The sequence below is a fragment of the Ornithodoros turicata genome, chromosome 1, assembly GCF_037126465.1.
Source record: "Ornithodoros turicata isolate Travis chromosome 1, ASM3712646v1, whole genome shotgun sequence".
In the NCBI taxonomy this organism is placed as follows: domain Eukaryota; kingdom Metazoa; phylum Arthropoda; class Arachnida; order Ixodida; family Argasidae; genus Ornithodoros; species Ornithodoros turicata.
Window position 1 is genome coordinate 66,408,748 of NC_088201.1, and position 21,353 is coordinate 66,430,100.

A 21,353-nucleotide genomic window follows, 5' to 3' on the forward strand; every position below is an offset into this window, starting at 1 on the left:
GAAAGCACTTGATGATCTTCCGTTAGCGGAGGAGCCGTCCGTGTAGAGCCGTCACGTGAGAACCACGACATTCTCACGGCTGTACCGCTATTCTGGTCCTCGTGATGGACACGTGCTCTCTTTGTGGCTGACCACGAGTCTTGCATGATGGTAGGGTTGCCACCTTTCGGAGTGCAAAATACCGACTGAGGGAGAGGAGGTGGAATAGAGGGAAAGGAGGAAATGTTCGCGGGAAAGGGAAAATGGGTGAGGGGTGGATAGTGTACAGAGAGAGAGAAAGAAAGAACGAGTGTACTCGCTCAAGACAACAATGATAATAATAATGAATAACTAAGAAAACGACTGGTGACTACGGAGTTCGGCGTTTGCTCCAGATTTATTCAAGCTGTAGTGGAATGTTGAATTGAAGGCCCCGTAAAAACCACTATGAAAGGTGTTGAGCCACAAATACCGGCAAAAGGCTGCCGGGTATCACCTTGTTACCGGCAGAGCGAGCAAGTAACCGGCCCTGCCGGTATAATACCGGCCAGGTGGCAACCCTATGTGATGGTCATGAAAAATTACTTGGTCGCATTTGCCTGTGACTGAAAATTTGTCGCCCTGTGATACGCATAGGATTTCTTATAAATGTTCTCATAAGATTGCTTATAAACGTTCTCACGAGATTTCTTCTAGCTTGTTTCTCATAAAACGCAGTACAAATGTTCTCATAAGATTTGCAGGAGACAGTAAAGAAATGACAATGAGTTCACTCTTTATTTAAATCTTTCACCGGCCTCGGTGGCTCAGTCGGTAGCGTGTTCGCCTTCTGATCGCGGGTTCGAACCCGGCCGAGGTCAGCAACTTGGTGGCATGGTACAAGCTGCTTAGACACGCCGTCTTCCGCGCGGGACGTTAAATACGGGGAGCCGTGTGATGAGCTTTCATTCAAAATTTCATTTTTTCATTTAATTTCATTTCATTTTTGCAAACAAACAGAACAAAAGAACTCGGCCTTTTAACATTCGGGACATCTGAGGGATTCTCATTAAAATATCGTTAATATGCATCTGAAGAAAAAAAAGAATATATATATATATATCTTGAAAAGTTGGAGTTGGATCGGACGGCTACGTAATTATAGTTGAAATAAATGGGAGACAGAAGACGAAAGTAGGGGAAGTAACAAAAGAGGGGTTTATTAAAACTTAAAAATTATAAAAGTTAGGGAGTATGCCTACGTTACGGCGGAACCTCCGCCTTCTTCGGGACGAAAGAGCTATATGTGGCCACGAGACTGATAAGGGGCTTCTCAAGTCCCTTATCAGCCTCGTGCTTCCGCCGTAACGTAGACATCCTCCCTAACTTTTATAATTTTTAAGTTTTAATAAACACCTTTTTTGTTACTTCCACTACTTTCGTCTTCTGTCTCCCAACTATATATATACATATATACAAAGAAAGAAAGAACGTCATAACGTCAATTGTGACATTACAATGCTACATGACCTCAAGTATGCAAAGGTATTCAGGCAAGGCATGTGTGTGCAGAAGCTGGATAAGGGAAGAACAGATTTTTGAATACAGGCACCGTTAATAAAAAGCATAATCTAGACCAGAACGCCACTACTGTGGCGCACCAGCTCAATTCAGCCGGTGTAGTATCCATTTATACCTGCTGGTCATGGCGACTATTGTGCGGGATAAGCTGTTTTAGCGATGATAAGGTATATCCCTGTGAAGAGATATATAACTATTGCGGCTCATGTGGCATTCTAAGGAAAAGAACGGAACTCTGCTTTAATTCGATGGTCTTGTTACGGACCTAACACATTCTGCTTCTGCACCTTGTGTACCAAACGTAAGACAGTAACCCCCCCCCCCCCTTTCCGTCTAGAAATAAAGATGCTCCAGAGAGGTTAATCGTGCAGTTTTTTGGGTCACTGCGATGTACAAACGCGATAGATTGTCTAACAGTATAAAACACAATTTAACATGCGCAGCAAGATAGTTGTGAAAAAAAAAGAAAAGAAAACTAAATTCAATACAAAGATACAACCAAGCAAGTCAGCATGCATTAATAAAATAATCATGCAAGATCCTTGTCGCATCGCCGAAACCCCCCTCTCTTGGTGCGAGATGAAGCGAAATAATAATGGCGCCGTCCTCGGTCGGAATTGAATCCGCGATCTTCAATTCGGCAAACGGACACGTTACCGACTGAACTCACGAGCAACAAGGATAAAGCGGGGGGAGCTGGTACCAGCTGGTGAGTTCATGTCGAATTTCCGCAGCAGAATTTCTTTGGGTTGCGTTTGTAGCACAAACAGCTAGATAACAAACAATGTAAACTGCGATATAGTTGGGTGCAATGTGATTAATAGAAACTCGTATAGGGCAAACTTTTATGGTTTTCCGTGGAAACGTGAGCAACAAAGCGAGCCGCTACGCTACATTACATTGTTCACATCGCTTATCTGTGCATACTGATTAGCCAACCAGGCTTTTCCATAGCTGCGGATGATAATAATAAAAAAATCGTTTGTACAGCGAAGTGTGACGAGCACGGGCAGCCGCCTAAACCCTGTACTCTTCCCCAACAAGCTCACGCTGATTGCAGTATCAGCAACAGTTTCGAGACGTGCTTCATGCATAATCTTTTCGTTTTCATTCTCGTTCTTCCACGTCCCCCCCCCCAAGTCTACCTTGGGTTTGACTTGCTCTTGTTTTTGGAATAAGCGTATAATATCCCTCCCTATTGTCTGTTGTGGTCGCATGACAGTGCGTAACGTAAAGAAAAAATGAGTTACTGTTGGACACTGATTCGCGACCTCACAGCTTCATCACCCCTCAGAGAGCCAGTCATAGCAACAGTATTTGTACGTTCATATCACCAGATAACATAGTGGCTGCAAAATAGTTATTGTGGGTAACCACCAAGGCTGACAAAAGATCACAAGTGTAGACAGGAACTAACCGTCCAATATCCATTCTTCAGGTGCTATTGCTGATGTACATTTGAAGTATTTTTATCAACGTGACTCAACACTGGTTGACTCACTACACTGCCCGTTCTTTCTTATCTTTAGTAAACAGATATTGTTAGAATTGTTTTGTAAAGGACGGGCTCTGAGTAAAAAGAGTAAAAAAAAGGAGAAGAAAAAGTCTGGTGGGATAGCCGTACAGGGAACAGTCGGCTGCTTCCACTTGGCAAGGCTTGGTAGGTGTTGCAATTCCCGAACAACCTTAGGAGGATACCAGCACGTTCAGCTCCCATGTGAATGGCAGATATTGCCTCGCAATATAGTCTTTCTAAAATACTCCTGGCAATGTTTTGAGGACGAGTGACAGGATTTTCAGTAAGGGTGCTTGGTATACAAATTGCAAAATGTAAGGCGCCATCTCCCGTACACACCAACGACCATACGCCGGCCAAATTGGTTATGTGGAGAACAGCTGAAGGAGGCTCAAACCGTGAAGCATTCAAAACATACACACTGCGGCACGAAATAAAGTTTTACCCAATACGCATACTTAACGCAGCATAATGATCATACAGTTGTTCACCCAAAAACGTGACGTTCAAATTCGAGCAAGAACTATACAGGGTGTCTCAGTTAAATCCCCGGCCTAAATAATTCGCGAACCGGTGCACCAATCGAAGAACGTTCTTTTATATGAGTATCTGTCCGACACCATCTACAAGCTGCGCACCGCGCGAATGAGTGGGATGCGCTCATTATTTAAACAAAAATTCAAATGAGTTTCCTGAAAAACATAACTTCTAAAGCAGGGCGTCGTTGGCATTAAAATGTGTACTACCCTTTTTGGGACCTTCGGTGGACACCTTTTAGAAAAAATTCTGCCACCGAAGCGGGTTGTTAGTTGCAGTAATTAATTGGTTTTGGTTTACATACTTTTGTCGCGGCTGGTCGCAGTGTAGCGCTAACGGACGCTCTTCGACTCCCTTATCTACCGATGAATTACGTGTTCTTGAGCTTGCTTCGCAACCGGGAGTGCTGAAGAAAAAGTGGAAAGCATGTGATATCAAGGTACTACGTGATTAACTATATGTTCCGTCCGTGCGATCATAACAGAGAAAGGGTGCATATCAGTCAGATAAGCGGGGTGTGGGACTGACGAAGCCTGTCTAACGCTGTTAGTTTTTCTTCGGTACTCTTCGAGTTGCTTTACAATCTGTCCCATCCTGGAGTCCGGGCCACCCAGTACCTCATCAGTGCACGTGTCGTCTGGCCGAAGATGCAAGTGGATATTCGTGCCTGGTCAGCCCGCTCAGCATGCCTAGCGCTCGAAGGTTACCCGGTACACATCCGTACACCTTGGCCATTTTGCTCCGCCTGACGTCAGATTCGACCAGGTGCACCTCGACATAGTTGGCCAATTGACACCCTCTTCTGGCCATCGCTACATTTTGACTGCCATTGACAGATTTACGAGTTGGCCTGTAGCTGCCCCTATGTCGCACTCGACTGCTGCCACTGTAGCCTCAACTTTCATCTCCAAGTGGGTTTCTCAGTTCGGTGTCCCCTCCACCGTCACCACCGACCGAGGCCCAGAGTTTGACGCGTGCCTTTTCACATCCTTCCTGATCTGCTAGGCACCAACCACATCCGGACAACTTCTTACCATCCGTCTTCTGGTTGAACGTTTTCACCGCCACCTCAAGGCTGCCATCATGGCCACCCCACTGGACCGTTGTTCTGTCCGTTGTCCCCCTGGGAATTCGCGCCACGCTGAAGCCGGACATCGGATGCAGTATACCGCAGAGCACGTGCACGGCACCCCCTTGAACCTCCCAGCCAATTTCTTCGAGCCCTTTGTTGATCCAACCCCAGACCACAATAGTTAGCTGCATGAGCTCTACAGTGTCTTCGACGGCCTCCACGCTCCATCAACCAGAGCCATCAACACCACCCCAGCTGCTGAGCACTGCTACGCACGTATTCGTGCACCGTGAAGCCGTACGAAAATCGCTCCAGCAGCCATTTTCTGGACTGCACGCCGTTCTCCGTCGTTTAGAGAAGTTTTTCACCGTCTCGGTCAACGGCAAGCCCAACACCGTCAGCATTGACAGACTGAAACCCGCCTTCACCGAGCCATCGCGCTCTGTTCCTGGCCCTGTCTTCCTCGCCCCAGTTTCCACACCACCCCTTCACTCATCCGAAGACGTGTGTGCCCGTCCGGCCAAATCCGTCTCCTGGGCCGATCGCTTCTGCCGGAGTCTTGCAGTCAGGCTGTGTGGCGCCCAGGCCACTGGGACGACGACGAGGCAGCCGCGTCCGCGAGCCACGCTCCTCAAACTTCGTCTTCACGGCTGGCCACCAGCCTGCAATAAATCAATTTGCTTTTGGAATATCAGGAGTGCGCCTCGGTCTCCTCAGTTCGAATGCCTTTCTGCGAATATTCCAGCTGGCCATCGGAGCCTTGGCATAACCCTATCTACTGTGTGATTTTGCCCGAGGACAATGAGCACAGTGAGTACTTTCCGTATACCTCTCTGTACAGTATAAGGATCAGCGAAGGGAAACCATTAGATACATGACGAGCTTCCATCTTTGGTTCCAATAAACCACACACACACAGCGTCATGAGCCTTTTCTAAGTCCGTAGGAAAGCCAGGTATGGATCTCTTTGCTGTAGTCGATTAATAATAATGATAAGGATGATACATGACACGCTTGGCAGCGCTAGGTACGCACATGTTCAATACCCATTGGTTTCAATCATGATTGACGACTGCCTTTGTGACAGAACTTACAGACGAAGTAGGCTCGTCAACAGGTATCAGGTAAAGGACGCTCAGTGTTTATTCAAACCATAATTTCGCATTTCAACGTTTGCGAACAACTCATTCACATACCGAGGGAAAGCTTCCTGGTAGAACAACTTTTCCTTTTCTGCTTTCGAGTTGAAATCAATGAATAGACGATGCAAGCAATACACTCTTGGAATCAGAATGCAGTGCGCAAAAAGTTGCAGCCATAAACAAATTTAGAACTTTTGTATGTTTAGGGTCAAAACTCGCCCGAGCTAGGCAGCTTTTCGGAAGAAGCGAAAAGGTTTGTACTATAACACCGCCCGTATTGTTGCAGCCCCCCCGCCCGTTCGACTGACCCTACAACCGGGTCTCTCATCTTACGATACACGGTAAATTTATTACACGTTCGCAAAGCAAGTAAGATGGGATGTGGGGGCGCTCCGGTACGGCTTTGCGGACTGCTGCTTTAAAATAGACCCAACGTCACTGCTGACAAAACCAGCCTATGCGCGCACCAGTGCGTCGCCTCGCACAGTTGTTCCTGCATCCCCGCAAGCGCGTTCCTTGTGTCGTGCACCTAATTTTAGCCGGCGCTGAAGTTGCGGAATGGCGACGCAGACCGAGCGGTTTCCTAAAGGTAGGCATATTTTACGAGGGAAATGACGCGTTGATTTCGGTACGGATTCAAAGGTGGGTTGAGGGAACCGCAACAATGTTGTTGTCCAATATGATGTACTATACTCTGTGCGTCAGTGTGTCTATCTTCCCGGACTTCACTACTGCTACTAAAAATTACGCCTGTGTCCGCCTCCGAGGAAGTGGTGAACAATTGGGAATTTTTAACATAACTATAGGGCGTCTTCACGTCAGCTGTACTAACTATATTTCAATGTTAAGACCGGCGAGAAAAGTGGCATTCGAGCGCCGTGGTCGAGAGCGAGTTCCATTTCGCAAGTCAGGAGGTGTCACAATATTGGCGCAATACAGAGTACCAGGTGATGCCAGGACGGGGCTAGGAAAACAAACAATGCGATCTTTTGCGTATCTGCGATGTTTTCCAAAAGTGTCGCTATACGAATACTATTCTGCGCTGTTTGATGCTAGACATCAGCCTGCCGTGCGATATGGGCAAATATACCATTGTGCCCATAGCAAATAGCCACAATGTAGACTCGAACTTCATATTTTAAGAATACCCTGAGCAATAGCAATTTCGTCGGCCTTGCAACACAGCAGCCAGTACTGTTTCATAAATACGTTATATACAAGTAGGTAAAATGTTATACTTGTTTCAAAAACAGTACAATACTCCCCTCCGACGCCTCTGGGACGAGTTGTCTAATGCTTGCTGGCTTGGAGAGACGGGTTCCATGTTTGAGGAGACCACGCAATTCCTCAGAAATATCGAGATACATTGCTGCATCGTAGTAAATGTGCGAACCCGTTGACTTTATTCGCGCAATGCCACTTTTGTTCAGAGGCCGCATTCCGGGTTGAGGGCAGGCAGATAACGCAGAGACAGCTCTCCGCTCGTTGTTTTCATGCTGCAAATTGTAATAAGTTAGAGACGTCACCATTTACAAAGAAGACAACGTGCCCCCATTGAGGAGAAGATCTCCTTGAGTTTGAGGACGTGTCTTTACACCTCTTCCAATCGAGGCAATGTCACTATAAAAACAGTTACATCAATCCGCTCGCTTTCAGCTATTCTGTACAAAGTGACCTTTGACTGTAAAGTTTTTGCATTCCATCTGTCAGTCTGAGGTACAAGATTTCAGGAAAGCCGTCGAGGGTTTATATCGCAACAGTTCATCAAAGTTCAAGAGCGTGTCTATGTAAAAATATCTTTACTTCGCAGAACTAACTTTAGAAAACATAATAAAAAGAACAAGCGAAAAAAAGGAACGCAAATTTGCGCCAACTCTTGCAGCAATCACGGAGGCTGTTGCGTCGATACGGTTGTTTTTAGTACATGTGCCGCGTAGCAAAACAAAATTTCTGACCTGCTAGGGCTGCAAGTGCTTGTATTTGATACAGCTGCAAAGTGTTCGTTTTATCCACTACCGCTTTCAAGGTAGCGTGTGCGTTGAAGGCATTACAGACAGTGATGATACATTTATCAACCCGTAAAGTTGAAGTGGCTTATGTTTTGCACTTCGAGCAATGACTTGTGTGCCGTATAATTGAGGCGTATACTACAAAATGTTTTCCAAGCATATGAAAATCTTAAAATTATAATGCTAGGTTTTATTTTTTCCTTTAATTCACTTATTCAACTACAGTCATGTACAACCTTCTTCCTCGTCCAATCAAAAGATAGTCGTGAGCCACTAAGGGAGATTGGCCAGGACAATTGGGCGAAATAACATCTATGTGGCAGTGATGAGATGTCAGGCCAGGTTGATAACTGACGTATATATGACGTATGACCTATGTATGTTCAACCTTAGAACGGCATGCTCGGTGCTTCTTTTTGTTCGCATATTTAACGACCGGAAGACAAAATATAGCGTTTGAAACGTTGTACGTATATATAATTTGTTCCTGCATAATATATATATAAGTTAGTGTTATAAGATTACACTATAAAGCTATCCTTCAGCACCCGAGATGTCATTGATAGGTTGAACGACAATAGCAGGCTATATATGCACAGTCCCCGCTAAGGGAGACTTCGCAACCAAATGGATTTCAAGCTTGTGGTATTCCCACAATCATTTACACCAACAAAACAGAGTTGCGAACTATCTCACTTGAAAACGGAGGGGGAATCATAAAAATGACTTTTGAAATTTGAAAAAGTCTGACTTCCACCGAGCGTCGGTGGAAGTACTTCTCCTTTCTTTCAGTGTTGGGGTTTTGAAATTTTGGATTTCATTTAAATCCGAATTTAAATCCACAAGAGAGACTGGAATATTCAATTTGGATATGATTGGCGGTTTCATTGTGAACAGGATTTGGATTGAATCACACTTATGCCCAAGGATTTGTATTTGAATTCGGATTTGCATAATTTGCCATGAAATTCAGCCTATATGCATGAGCGACGCGCATGCTAGCGCGACCGTGGCGCAACGCTTGCTCCGGCTGCCTCTGTTATACTTTGTAAAGTAATGCTGGCAGTAAATCAATACAGTTCAATATGCAGCAAATAGACCATTCAGAAAACCTCGGTGACTCTTCATTGGATGAAAGGATGTTCTTCGGTGGTACTGCCCAAACACTGCAACGACGGTTTTGCACGCTGCTTACGTCAATTTACGGCCTATTATAATTCATGCGCGGGAAAGAAAGCGCTAGGTCCCATCTAGACCTGTACGTATCTTGAGTACGTACTCAAAGTGCAGTATTTTGGCACACTACTCAATACTTTTTGTGGCAAGTATTTTTAACGTATTCAAAATACTTTCGCCGGTATTTGCTACTCAGTACTCAAAATACTTTCCTTCCTCGTCAAGCACACTTCCCGGTGTGTCCAGATTTTCAGCTCACTGGAACTTCACCCTCTTTTTTCTTTCGTTTTAGGGAATTCGGGAATCTGTCATTTATCCAATAGGCTGGTCCCACGCTTGGCCTTGTTATCAATAGCCAACTTCGTCAGAAAACGGTTCCTATACTTATTGCCATGTGAATCCCCGGTTATATCTCATATGGCCCGAGTGTGCATAAGGCCCAAGTGACCAAAACGTCCAAATGTTCATAAGACCCGAAAAAAAATTGGGCCTTTTGCGCATTTGGGTCAAATGAGCAGGACAGAATAAGGTGTCCAGAAGGCCCTAACGCCCAGAAGGCCCAAATGGTCATATGGCCCGAAAACCAGAACGGAAGACTAACAGTGTATTTTTTCGACCGTATTTTTCAGTGTATAAGCGCCGTTATACATTGAAAGAAGTTCTCTGAAGAAGTCCTGCGCGTCATCTAATGATCATATGCGCGTCATCATCCTGCGCAGGATTTCTTCAGAGAACTTTTTTTTATATATAACGGAGCTTGTACACAGAAAAATGCGGTACTTTTATCAGTGCGAGTTATACGCGAGAAATATGTAAAATCGCTTTTCAGGTGTGACTGCGCAGGAATTTCACACTTTGCCGAGAATCGCTACGGCTTGGTATTTTGCTCGGGACTGAGATTTATTATGTTCATCATGCAGTGCCCATTTTGGACAATTGCACTCGGTCACTCAGTGGAATATGCTCCTTCTGCAGCGCGCATCTCACGTGAACACAAACAATGCGCTTCTTCCACCTTGTGAAATCTAGTCTCCAAAGAGTTCAGTTACAGAATCAATTCGAAGGTGTCCGCCTATTTGATAGAGCGCCATTTGGTCGAACGGCCCCGAAAAAATGGCCCCGGAAAATTTTGTGACGGAACAAATGGTCTCGGAAAAAATTGCACCGATGGGTTAGAGCGGAAAAAACGGTCCCATGCGTAGGCGTGGTTTGCGACGTTCAGACCCCTCCCGAAATCGTACCTTTGGTAGCGCATCTGGAAGAGAGAAAGGCGGAGTAAACCCTTCTCTCCTATGCAAATTTCCTCCTGAACCCCTCCAGAAATATTTTTTTTCTGGCTACGCTACTGCCGTGCCCGGCTTGGATACCTTCGCAGAAAAAGCGCTACATATTGTGCGTCATAGCAGTATTCAAGCGAAAGTTGAAAAGCTTTTAATGCGGCAAACGAATCACTTGTTCAATAAATATATTAGGCACAGAGGTTACCAATCTGTACCGAGCGAAATATTGAACGCTGTAAGGATTCAATATGTATTTGTATTTTACTTTTTGTCACATTTATATCTTATTTGCTTGAAAATTTGTTTCTTCATTTCAGTACTTTTATTAATATTTTTAGTTCAGTTACCTTTTTCTCCTCTGTCGCATTCAGCATTTAATTAATATTGCGCATATGTGCAAAGAAAATACAGTATCTAGGTCACTCCTAGTCTTCCCTCCTGGGTTTCGGGCCATATGACCATTCGGGCCATATGAATATTTTGGCCTTCTGGGCATTTCGGCCTTCTGGACACCTTGCCCTGCCCTTCTCATTTGACCCAAATGCTCAAAAGGCCCAAATTTTTTTCGGGTCTTATGAACATTTGGGCGTTCTGATCACTTGGGCCTTATGCACACTTCGCCCATATAGGATGATACCTGAATCCCCAGGGGATTAGGTACAACAGAATCCCGGCATTTATTTCCCTTGTCACCAAAGTAATACACACGCGCCAGAGGTTGAAAGACCTAAACTGACATACACGAGGGATTACGAAGTTTTAGGCCAGAAAATATCAACAAAGTTTACTTGCGTTCACCAAGGTTCACTAAGGTTCACCAAACATTACTTGACACCAAGACCTTCCTTTCATTTGCACGGTCACAACAACAACAATAAATGATGACGATGAGATGGGGTGTTTCACCGCGGTGGAGCGGTACTCTACCCCACAGCACGTGAAACATTATATGAAGATGATGATGGAAGGATGAAAATACGAGAACGAATTAAAGCGTCTGGAGCAATCCAGTGGACGATAGGAGAATACACGTTTCACTTTCTACTAATACTAAGGCACTTTGCTCAAATTACTTTGTTTGGAGTATTTTGTACTCTATTTTAAATACTTTTACGTGGACTTTTTAGTATCTCATTTTAAATACTTTTGCGCAGTATTTTCTACAAGTCTGGACCCATCTTATCCTTCCTACTCCCCACCAGTTTTTGCAGTGCTGTATCATTATGCTGCTCTCCAATCTCTTTATTTAACGCACTTGTTCGTACAGGTTCCGACAAAAGTTGACGAAACACGTGAGTTGCGTACTTTTTCTCCGGTGCTACACCCTAGCGGCAAGCGGAAGCGGGCGAATTCACTGCTTCGGAGGGGTGAATGAGTGTGCTGCAAACGACACACACAACGTGCCCGCGAAGTGGGTTGGATTTTACTGTAGTGCTGTCCAGCACGTGACTGGAAGATTGTATATGTAAAGTGCAAGATACCTTTGGTATTTAATCTGATCACCTCTAAGTCCCGTAACGATTCAATTGTTTGGCAGGTACCACTTGTTTCTTTAGATTGTCACCGCGTCGCTGCTTTCTAATAAGAGCAATGCACCGGGTGTGTCCACCATAACTCATCCTTCTTATCCCAATGATAGCGGCGAGCTGCAAACCTTCACAATTTTTCAGTCACATGGTGTTGGAGAACGCAGCAGTGAAATCCAACCCAATTCGTGGGCACATGCGTTGAAGACCAGAAAAAACTACTGCAGTATGTCGCTAAAAGCGCACTCATCCATCCCTCCGAAACAGTGAACTCGCCCAAACTCACCCGCCTCTACCCAGAGCATCGAACCGAAACGTTTTTCGGTTTGTTTCGCGTTCGGGTTCGGCCATAAAGGTTCGGTTCCGGTTCAGGTCCGGAGCTCACATATATCGGTTCGATTAACCGGTTCAGAGGCTGTAAACCTGTTCCAGGTTCTAATATGCTACAAAATTATAGGTAGCCACTAAAAATGATACAAGGTCTCTTAGTTACGTTTTTATGCATTTATTTGTTTTTCGACCAACAGGATATGATTTAAACTGCTAAAAAAATAAATAGAACGATATACCTAGATTATAACTAACACGTCATCTGGAAGTGGAACGTCCGTGTGACTACTGACTAGAGCATGAAATATGTGTTGGTACCTTACACTTCACGTGCCAGGATGACATCAGAACAAGGACAAAGGACATCAGGACAAAGGATGGACAGGACCGCTATTTCTTTGCATCAGTGTAGTAATCTCATCCCGAATCTTCGTCGACTGTTTGGTTTCGGGAATGTAACACAGCGACCGGCGTGATACACTACTTGTCCGCTTCGTGCAGAGCGACGTCAACGCGGTGGCCTTGGGAGGGAGAAATGTCTGCCACCTGCTCTCCACGTTCCTGTTTCGGTTTGATTACTTTCTAATTTGAGGCACAATTCGTCACATGAGGAAGAAACAAAGTTGATAGCAGGTATACAGTGGATGTTATGCACCAACTACGATGTGCAGCAATTCTTTCTCCGATCGTTCCGAAGTCTCCCTTAAAGAGTAACGGGACACATAGGGACACAAGGAACTATAAACGCAAGAGAGAGAGAGAGAAAATTATTTTAAACTTCCACGGGTATGCGAAGAATATTTCGATGCTGTCGGAACTACTTGTTCTTCGAACTGTTCTCACCAAAATTAAAAAGCTCGAGCTATAGCACCCCTTCAACAGTGCATTACGAAGTAAACTCCCAGTAACACGTCAATAAATGAACCTCCGTGCACGTTTACCACACAAACATTTCCAAAATAGTTTTTTTAATGCAAAATCACTTCGTAAGGGGTTCTACGTTTTTATGTTTCCAGTATTCCTGTAATGTTTCGAATTCTGTTCCAGGTGTACCGGGCATTGGAAGCGATGTTCTAACACACACCTACAGCTGCAGAAGATTGAAGAGGGAAACCTGTGTCCACACGTGGGTAATCGAAGACTTCAGCCTTCGATTGGGTTCCCGTGACGATTTCGTAGAGAGCGATAAGTTTTCTCCAGATGCTGATAGTGAATGGTGTCTGAGACTGTACCCATGGAGCAAGGACAATTTCTACGATACGGTGTTCCTCGAGCTGGTGTTTCTCGGCACTGGGACTGCTGTGGCCAAAGGACAGTTCTGGATAGTCAGTGGTAACGGGAGAACGGTGAGAAAATGTGACATGCTTATTCGAAAGTTCACGCCAGAGATCGACGCATTCAGCGTGTGGCTCGGCGAGAAAAAAGATTTTCTCGACACAGCCAAAGGACTACTGGTCGACGATGTTCTTACCCTGTCGTGCGAATTGACCACAGTCAAGGACACTGGTATTTCTATGGCCTGCACCTTACGAAAACCGCTGGAGGGACCGACTCTTAAAGACGACGTCAGCAGATTCTCGGAGAACACGGACTTCACCGATTTGACCATCGTTGCGGAAAACAAAACATTTCGCGTGCACAAGGTACTTTTAGCTGCGCGGTCACCCGTGTTTCATGCGATGTTCATGAACGACATGAAAGAAAAGCAGGAGAGCCTCGTAGAAGTAAAAGACCTGTCTGCAGATGTCGTCAGGGAAATGCTAACTTTCGTGTACACGGACGAAGCACCCAACCTGTGCAGTATGGCCTGCGACCTTCTTCAAGCGGCGGACAAGTACGACTTGGAAAGGCTCCGCTCGATGTGTGAAGAGCAAATCGCTCTGTGCCTCACAGCTGATACGGCCGTCGATGCCCTCCGTTTGGCTGACAGGACTAACGCCGCTCATTTAAAACGCGTTGCCACCCACTACATCAACACGCACGCGGACGACGTCAGGAAATCCGACGGCTGGGAGGCAATGATAGAGGAGGAGCCTCACCTTCTTGAATGCATCTACAGCGCCATGTTTGAAGAGAAAGTGAGCATAAAGCCGGAGGAAGGTTGGGAGTGACTCGCTGCTTTCGAGGGCTCTGAACAAGCACGAAATACATTTTGCGCGTGGAACTCTTTCACCAAATACCTTCACACATATACCAGAAGTGGTCAATGAAGGTCTTTCTAGAATGCATTTATTTAGTATGAATTTGCTAAAGGAACTAGAGCGCATTAGAACGACAGTAATGCGCAAAAATTTCTTTTCGTGAAATGAGAGATGGCATTACCTTGACATCCACACAAAAGGAATGGGGTTCATCGGTTGCGTCGTTCGTAATTTATGTTCGATAAAAAAAAAAAAAAAAACGCAAGTGACGCTTTCCCTCTCTCCTTCTCAAGCAGCTCTACAATGCGGAGAGGCCTTGGATTGGTCTCCTCAAATAATCTTCCGCGATGACTGGACAAACCGTTTGAGGATAGACCAATGAGAGCTAGCTCTGCATTGTTGGCAGAGGAGAGGGGAAAGCGTAAATTCCCGGTTTCTCCCGCTCATAAATCACGAACGACGCAACGGATGAACCTTGTCCCTTTTGTGTTGGTATCAAGGTAACGGTATTTTTCATTTTGCAAGGAGAAATTTTTGGACAAGAGCTGAGCCTCTTGTTGACCTTGTACACACATTGTGCATACACACAATCATACGCTCAGTTGTCTCGCGACGTAAACACCCAATTACATATATACACAATCATACGACGGGATCGACGCAAGCGGCAAATGTTGAACATGAGAGAACTGATGCCGCAACATTTGCCGCTTGCATCGATCCCGTCGTATGATTGTGTGTATGAGTGAGAAAAATGTAAGAGTGAAAGGGGGATGAGTGAGAGAGTGGTTGGTTTCTCCCTTCAGTTGACGCACCCTTGGAAGTCGCTGGGGAGGTGTGTTAGCTCAATAGATGAGTTAAGAAAATCCCAGAGTGCTTAGCGCCGCTTTGAACTGTGGGAGTTTACTAATCCGAAAGAAACGTGTGGCCTCCAAACTCTTCCGATTTCTCCCCTGCCGGTCTATTGTCCACGACGTGTCAAGGTCAGCGAAAGCGAAATGTGAAGGATTTTTCTTCGTTCTCCCGCTCAGCACGCGCCCAGGATGCAATGCGTGCGCAAAGAGCACTGGAATTTTCTGAACTCGTCTATTGGTAGAACCCTGGACCGGCATCCAGAAGATGTGGGTTCGAGTCCTACAGCTGGCTACCCTTTTCAGTGACTTCCATCTTTCATCGTTAATTTCTTAGGCAATTTGAGGCTTTGTATGTATTTGTCCTTCTGTGTTGTTCCAGCCTTAGAACATCAGTTCTCTCATGTTCAACATTTGCCGCTTGCGTCGATCCTGTCGTATGATTGTGTGTATGAGTGAGAAAAATGTAAGACTGAAAGGGGGATGAGTGAGAGAGTGGTTGGTTTGTCCCTTCGGTTGACGCACCCTTGGAAGTCGCTCGGCAATCCAGATGATGTGGGTTCGAATCCTACAGCTGGCTAACCTTTTCAGTGACTTCCATCTTTCATGGTCAATTTCTTAGGCAATTTGAGGCTTTGTATGTATTTGTCCTTCTGTGTTGTTCCAGCCTTAGAACATCAGTTCTCTCATGTTCAACATTTGCCGCTTGCGTCGATCCTGTCGTATGATTGTGTGTATGAGTGAGAAAAATGTAAGACTGAAAGGGGGATGAGTGAGAGAGTGGTTGGTTTGTCCCTTCGGTTGACGCACCCTTGGAAGTCGCTCGGCAATCCAGATGATGTGGGTTCGAATCCTACAGCTGGCTAACCTTTTCAGTGACTTCCATCTTTCATGGTCAATTTCTTAGGCAATTTGAGGCTTTGTATGTATTTGTCCTTCTGTGTTGTTCCAGCCTTAGAACATCAGTTCTCTCATGTTCAACATTTGCCGCTTGCGTCGATCCTGTCGTATGATTGTGTGTATGAGTGAGAAAAATGTAAGACTGAAAGGGGGATGAGTGAGAGAGTGGTTGGTTTGTCCCTTCGGTTGACGCACCCTTGGAAGTCGCTCGGCAATCCAGATGATGTGGGTTCGAATCCTACAGCTGGCTAACCTTTTCAGTGACTTCCATCTTTCATGGTCAATTTCTTAGGCAATTTGAGGCTTTGTATGTATTTGTCCTTCTGTGTTGTTCCAGCCTTAGAACATCAGTTCTCTCATGTTCAACATTTGCCGCTTGCGTCGATCCTGTCGTATGATTGTGTGTATGAGTGAGAAAAATGTAAGACTGAAAGGGGGATGAGTGAGAGAGTGGTTGGTTTGTCCCTTCGGTTGACGCACCCTTGGAAGTCGCTCGGCAATCCAGATGATGTGGGTTCGAATCCTACAGCTGGCTAACCTTTTCAGTGACTTCCATCTTTCATGGTCAATTTCTTAGGCAATTTGAGGCTTTGTATGTATTTGTCCTTCTGTGTTGTTCCAGCCTTAGAACATCAGTTCTCTCATGTTCAACATTTGCCGCTTGCGTCGATCCTGTCGTATGATTGTGTGTATGAGTGAGAAAAATGTAAGACTGAAAGGGGGATGAGTGAGAGAGTGGTTGGTTTGTCCCTTCGGTTGACGCACCCTTGGAAGTCGCTCGGCAATCCAGATGATGTGGGTTCGAATCCTACAGCTGGCTAACCTTTTCAGTGACTTCCATCTTTCATGGTCAATTTCTTAGGCAATTTGAGGCTTTGTATGTATTTGTCCTTCTGTGTTGTTCCAGCCTTAGAACATCAGTTCTCTCATGTTCAACATTTGCCGCTTGCGTCGATCCTGTCGTATGATTGTGTGTATGAGTGAGAAAAATGTAAGACTGAAAGGGGGATGAGTGAGAGAGTGGTTGGTTTGTCCCTTTGGTTGACGCACCCTTGGAAGTCGCTCGGCAATCCAGATGATGTGGGTTCGAATCCTACAGCTGGCTAACCTTTTCAGTGACTTCCATCTTTCATGGTCAATTTCTTAGGCAATTTGAGGCTTTGTATGTATTTGTCCTTCTGTGTTGTTCCAGCCTTAGAACATCAGTTCTCTCATGTTCAACATTTGCCGCTTGCGTCGATCCTGTCGTATGATTGTGTGTATGAGTGAGAAAAATGTAAGACTGAAAGGGGGATGAGTGAGAGAGTGGTTGGTTTGTCCCTTCGGTTGACGCACCCTTGGAAGTCGCTCGGCAATCCAGATGATGTGGGTTCGAATCCTACAGCTGGCTAACCTTTTCAGTGACTTCCATCTTTCATGGTCAATTTCTTAGGCAATTTGAGGCTTTGTATGTATTTGTCCTTCTGTGTTGTTCCAGCCTTAGAACATCAGTTCTCTCATGTTCAACATTTGCCGCTTGCGTCGATCCCGTCGTATGATTGTGTGTATGAGTGAGAAAAATGTAAGACTGAAAGGGGGATGAGTGAGAGAGTGGTTGGTTTGTCCCTTCGGTTGACGCACCCTTGGAAGTCGCTCGGCAATCCAGATGATGTGGGTTCGAATCCTACAGCTGGCTAACCTTTTCAGTGACTTCCATCTTTCATGGTCAATTTCTTAGGCAATTTGAGGCTTTGTATGTATTTGTCCTTCTGTGTTGTTCCAGCCTTAGAACATCAGTTCTCTCATGCAAAAATAGTCGTCGAGACTACATGGCGTCGAAAAACGTCGCGATGAATATACTTGGTGCTGAAAACTTTCGTACCAGTGTAAACGCTTTGCACTGCTTTTGCTGTGCTCTAGGTTTGCAATGATTCTAGCACTCACGCTGTCAGAAGGTTTCTACAACAGATAGCCAAATGTGATGAAAGCAACCGAAGGAAGTGACGAACACGTGACGAGCTCGTGAGAGAACTGCCTTCCCGGCCATCGTTGCGACCGCCCCGTGGCCGGGCATACCCCCTCTCCTCGGAGAACAAGGTGGTGCAACCTACAGTCACTAAATAGAGCTACAGAGTATCGCATTCCTTTTCCGCGCGGAAGCCGCCGTTCGGTGTCCGCGATTGGACCGATCGTGTCACGTGGTTTGTCCTTCCAGGAACGCGTCATGATGTTGAGTCCCCTCCATCCAAAACCGGTTTCCTCTGCGCTGTTCACTGGCGGAGAAGGGGGCGGTTGCCGTCGCATTGCTAGGCGACGCAGCTGCGCCGGACCCAAGATGGCGGTCCCGCTCGCCGGCGTGGCTCAGTGTCGCTACTCTGCTCCCTATTTAGTGACTCTAGTGCAACAGTGCAACCTAACTCCGCTCCGCACCTGATAGACCAGTAGAAAATAACTTGGGCGAACGCCGGCACAGGGATGCCGTGCGATGATTACTCACGTTTTCTAAGTTTTCGCTGATAAGATATCGAGATATCCAAACTTCATCTCGAAAACCTTGAGATAAGCGGCGATAAATGCATGGCAAATATTCACGTTTTTCGTGACCTGTAGGTAGCGCATCTAAACTCCAACATGGCGGACGAATCCAGGTTGTCGCTTAGTTTCGATTTTGAGATTTCTGAACTGCAATGCTAATTCTCGATGCGTTTAAGGCGAACGAGTATAAAACGCTTCTCACATACTTCTGGCAGGCGTAACCGGGTTGTCCAAAGAGAAGGCTATAGTTGTCGAGTATTATTTGCGAAGTTCTGGCGTGTTTGATCAACCACATTTCGTGAATGTGAATTTCACGTTTACCGGTTGCGAGGCCGAAATAGCAAGCAGCGAGTGTCCTGCGCTGCAGGAATGTGAGAGACATGCAAGCACACATCATCTGTGCTGCAGTTCTCTTACAGCTAACATCCTCTAAGTGTGTAGCTGATTCAAATGCAGAGTTACAAAACTGACTTGGTATACGTTTTCACGCTATCTCTTGCGCTTTCTTGCACGTAATGGCTATTCAAGTTTGAAACAAACTTGTTCTGTTTTGTCTAGACAAGTTTTTGCTTCCCTTCCTGACGTGAGCTGCACAGAAGTGTGCTTCAGAAAAAAAGACAAAAAACAAAAAAACAAACAAAGAACGTTCATTAAATAGGTAGGCAGTACCGCTCCAAGAGCTCTGCCAGACAAACAAACATTACTCATGTAACAGGTTTGCTGATTTTGAGTCGCTCAATCCATTTCTTCCGAGGATGCGTCTAAGTAGGCGGTATTCTATGTTTGGAAAGAAGAAAACGCGGAAAAACAAACTGGCTGTCCCCTCGGCGCGCAGAATCGCATTGTGACACAGAACAAAACTAGTTTGGTTTAGTTCGCTGGCCGTTGTCTGCAATGTTTACCTCATCCATGATTTCAACAGCAAAATACGGGTGCAGCTCAGCGATTCATGCGAAAAGCAGCAACTTCTCCGCAAGTGTACGTGGGGTGTCGGCCCGGTGTACCTGGTTTGGCTAGTCCCGAGTTTCACCGCTGTGCGGCGTCGATTTGGCGAAAAACGCGAATAGGAGATAATTCCCCGACGCAAGAAACGTTCGACTTGACCGATTTTTCGAGGCATCCGAGTTCGAGTTAATGAGGTTCAACTTATTAGTAGGTCTTGCTTTAGTGTATACCAGAGCTAGTGTAAACGAGCATGCAATGATGAAGCACTGTTCATATAGCAGTAGTATAGCATGGTGGCTCATCAGGATAGGTAGGAAGTACGTCCGGGCGGTGTATGTTAAATGGAGAAGCCCACATCTAAGGCTGGCGCAAATATCCAAGCCAGATAGCAACATGGTAGCAACATGGTAGCAACATGGTATCAGCATAGGTATCAGCATAGATATCTGCATAAATATCAGCATGTGTAGACTATGATGGAAAGTAACCAAGCTGAGTTGGCACAGTGACAGACAAACACAATAAAAAGTCTCCAATACCCGAGAACAACAGCAATTTCGAAGGAAATCGTGCCAGCGTGGTGTAATCGTCAGTGCAAATGACTAGCGATCAAACAGTGTGGGATCCTTTGTTCCCAACACTTCCATGTAAATCCTCCTAAGGGCTATACAATACGATACAATACAATGACCACGAAACACCCCTCCATTGTCCGCTCAGTGTATCTGAGGATGTCTCTCGGACGTTCCAGCAGACTCCTCCTTCCTCACACTTGAACCTTTGAGCATGCATCTAACGCACGAAATGTACATATTACCTACAAGGTATCAAGTGTCCGGCTTCAGAGACACTTGCACGTAGCACAGTCATATGAGTGCTATGCGTTGTTGAGGTTATACCCCCCCGAGCTCATTTGCACTTCTAAAAACTTTACTCATTCAAACTCTCTATTCATTCATTCATTCATTCAGATACAGTCGACCCGCGTTTATCCGGACTTAATTTATCCGGATCCTGCGCTATCCGGACACAAAGCATGGGGACGGGTTTCTCCCCATGTATTTCGCCCTCGTTTATCCGGACTTCAGCTTCCGGACTCGGACGAGAATTCCAGGGAACAGAAGTGACTAATACCCAACAATCGGCTTCAATTATCCGGTCATTGTCCGGGAATGACACTTGGCCCACACCTAGTCAGTTGAGGTCAAGAACCCTGGTCGTGGCCCCCTTTTTACTGACACAAAGAGGGTGTTGCTAGGAAGGATTTTCTCCCTTTCCGACTTGGCACGTTACACAAAAGTAATCCACTGAGCAGTCTGGTCATTTCAGACTGAGAAAGTCCGCAACGAGGACCCCTGCGCTGCAGTCACAGATGACGACATCGTCAGTGTCGTCGCTTCGGGTAGTGTTCAAGAAGAATCTGATGATTAACGCGTGAATGCACCAGCTGTGACGCTAGAAAATGCGTGGGCTGCACTGAGAACAGCGCTATTATTTTTCGTACAACAGAACAATATTCCGCAAGTCAATGCCATTAACACAGGTTTGCAAGAACTGGATGCGTGTATTAGAATGAAACAGATGACAATGGATAGTTTTCTGTGTAATGGTCAATAAAGATGTCCTTTTAGGATCATTCTGGATTTTCGTGTTTCACTTATCCGGTTCCCCCGCTATCCGGACATTTTCACAGGAAACGAAGCCGTCCGGATAAACGCGGGTCGACTGTACTCTCTTACAATGACACCGCTCTATTATTTTTCCCAGTATCCAAATTACTTTATGTATTAAGTCTTCAAAGTTAGGACATCTAACATACCATCACCACATGCTGTAAGAGCATTATAAAAATCAAGTAATATGCAGCATCATAAT

The 21,353-nt window shown here is 45.5% G+C and overlaps 1 protein-coding gene across 2 annotated transcripts; it reads left to right on the forward strand.

The window, feature by feature from the left end:
• Positions 1–5,260: 5,260 nt before the first annotated feature.
• LOC135399974 (speckle-type POZ protein-like) lies at positions 5,261–14,355 on the forward strand. 2 transcript variants are annotated; one of them, XM_064631710.1, is made up of 2 exons: positions 5,261–5,474; positions 13,175–14,355. In XM_064631710.1, the coding sequence occupies exons 1-2, from the start codon at positions 5,387–5,389 to the stop codon at positions 14,236–14,238; spliced, it is 1,152 nt and encodes a 383-aa protein (XP_064487780.1). In that variant the 5' UTR covers positions 5,261–5,386; the 3' UTR covers positions 14,239–14,355. The 2 variants fall into 2 exon arrangements, with proteins under 2 accessions (XP_064487780.1, XP_064487789.1); XM_064631719.1 differs by lacking the exon at positions 5,261–5,474 and adding an exon at positions 6,251–6,395.
• The last annotated feature ends 6,998 nt before the right edge of the window (positions 14,356–21,353 follow it).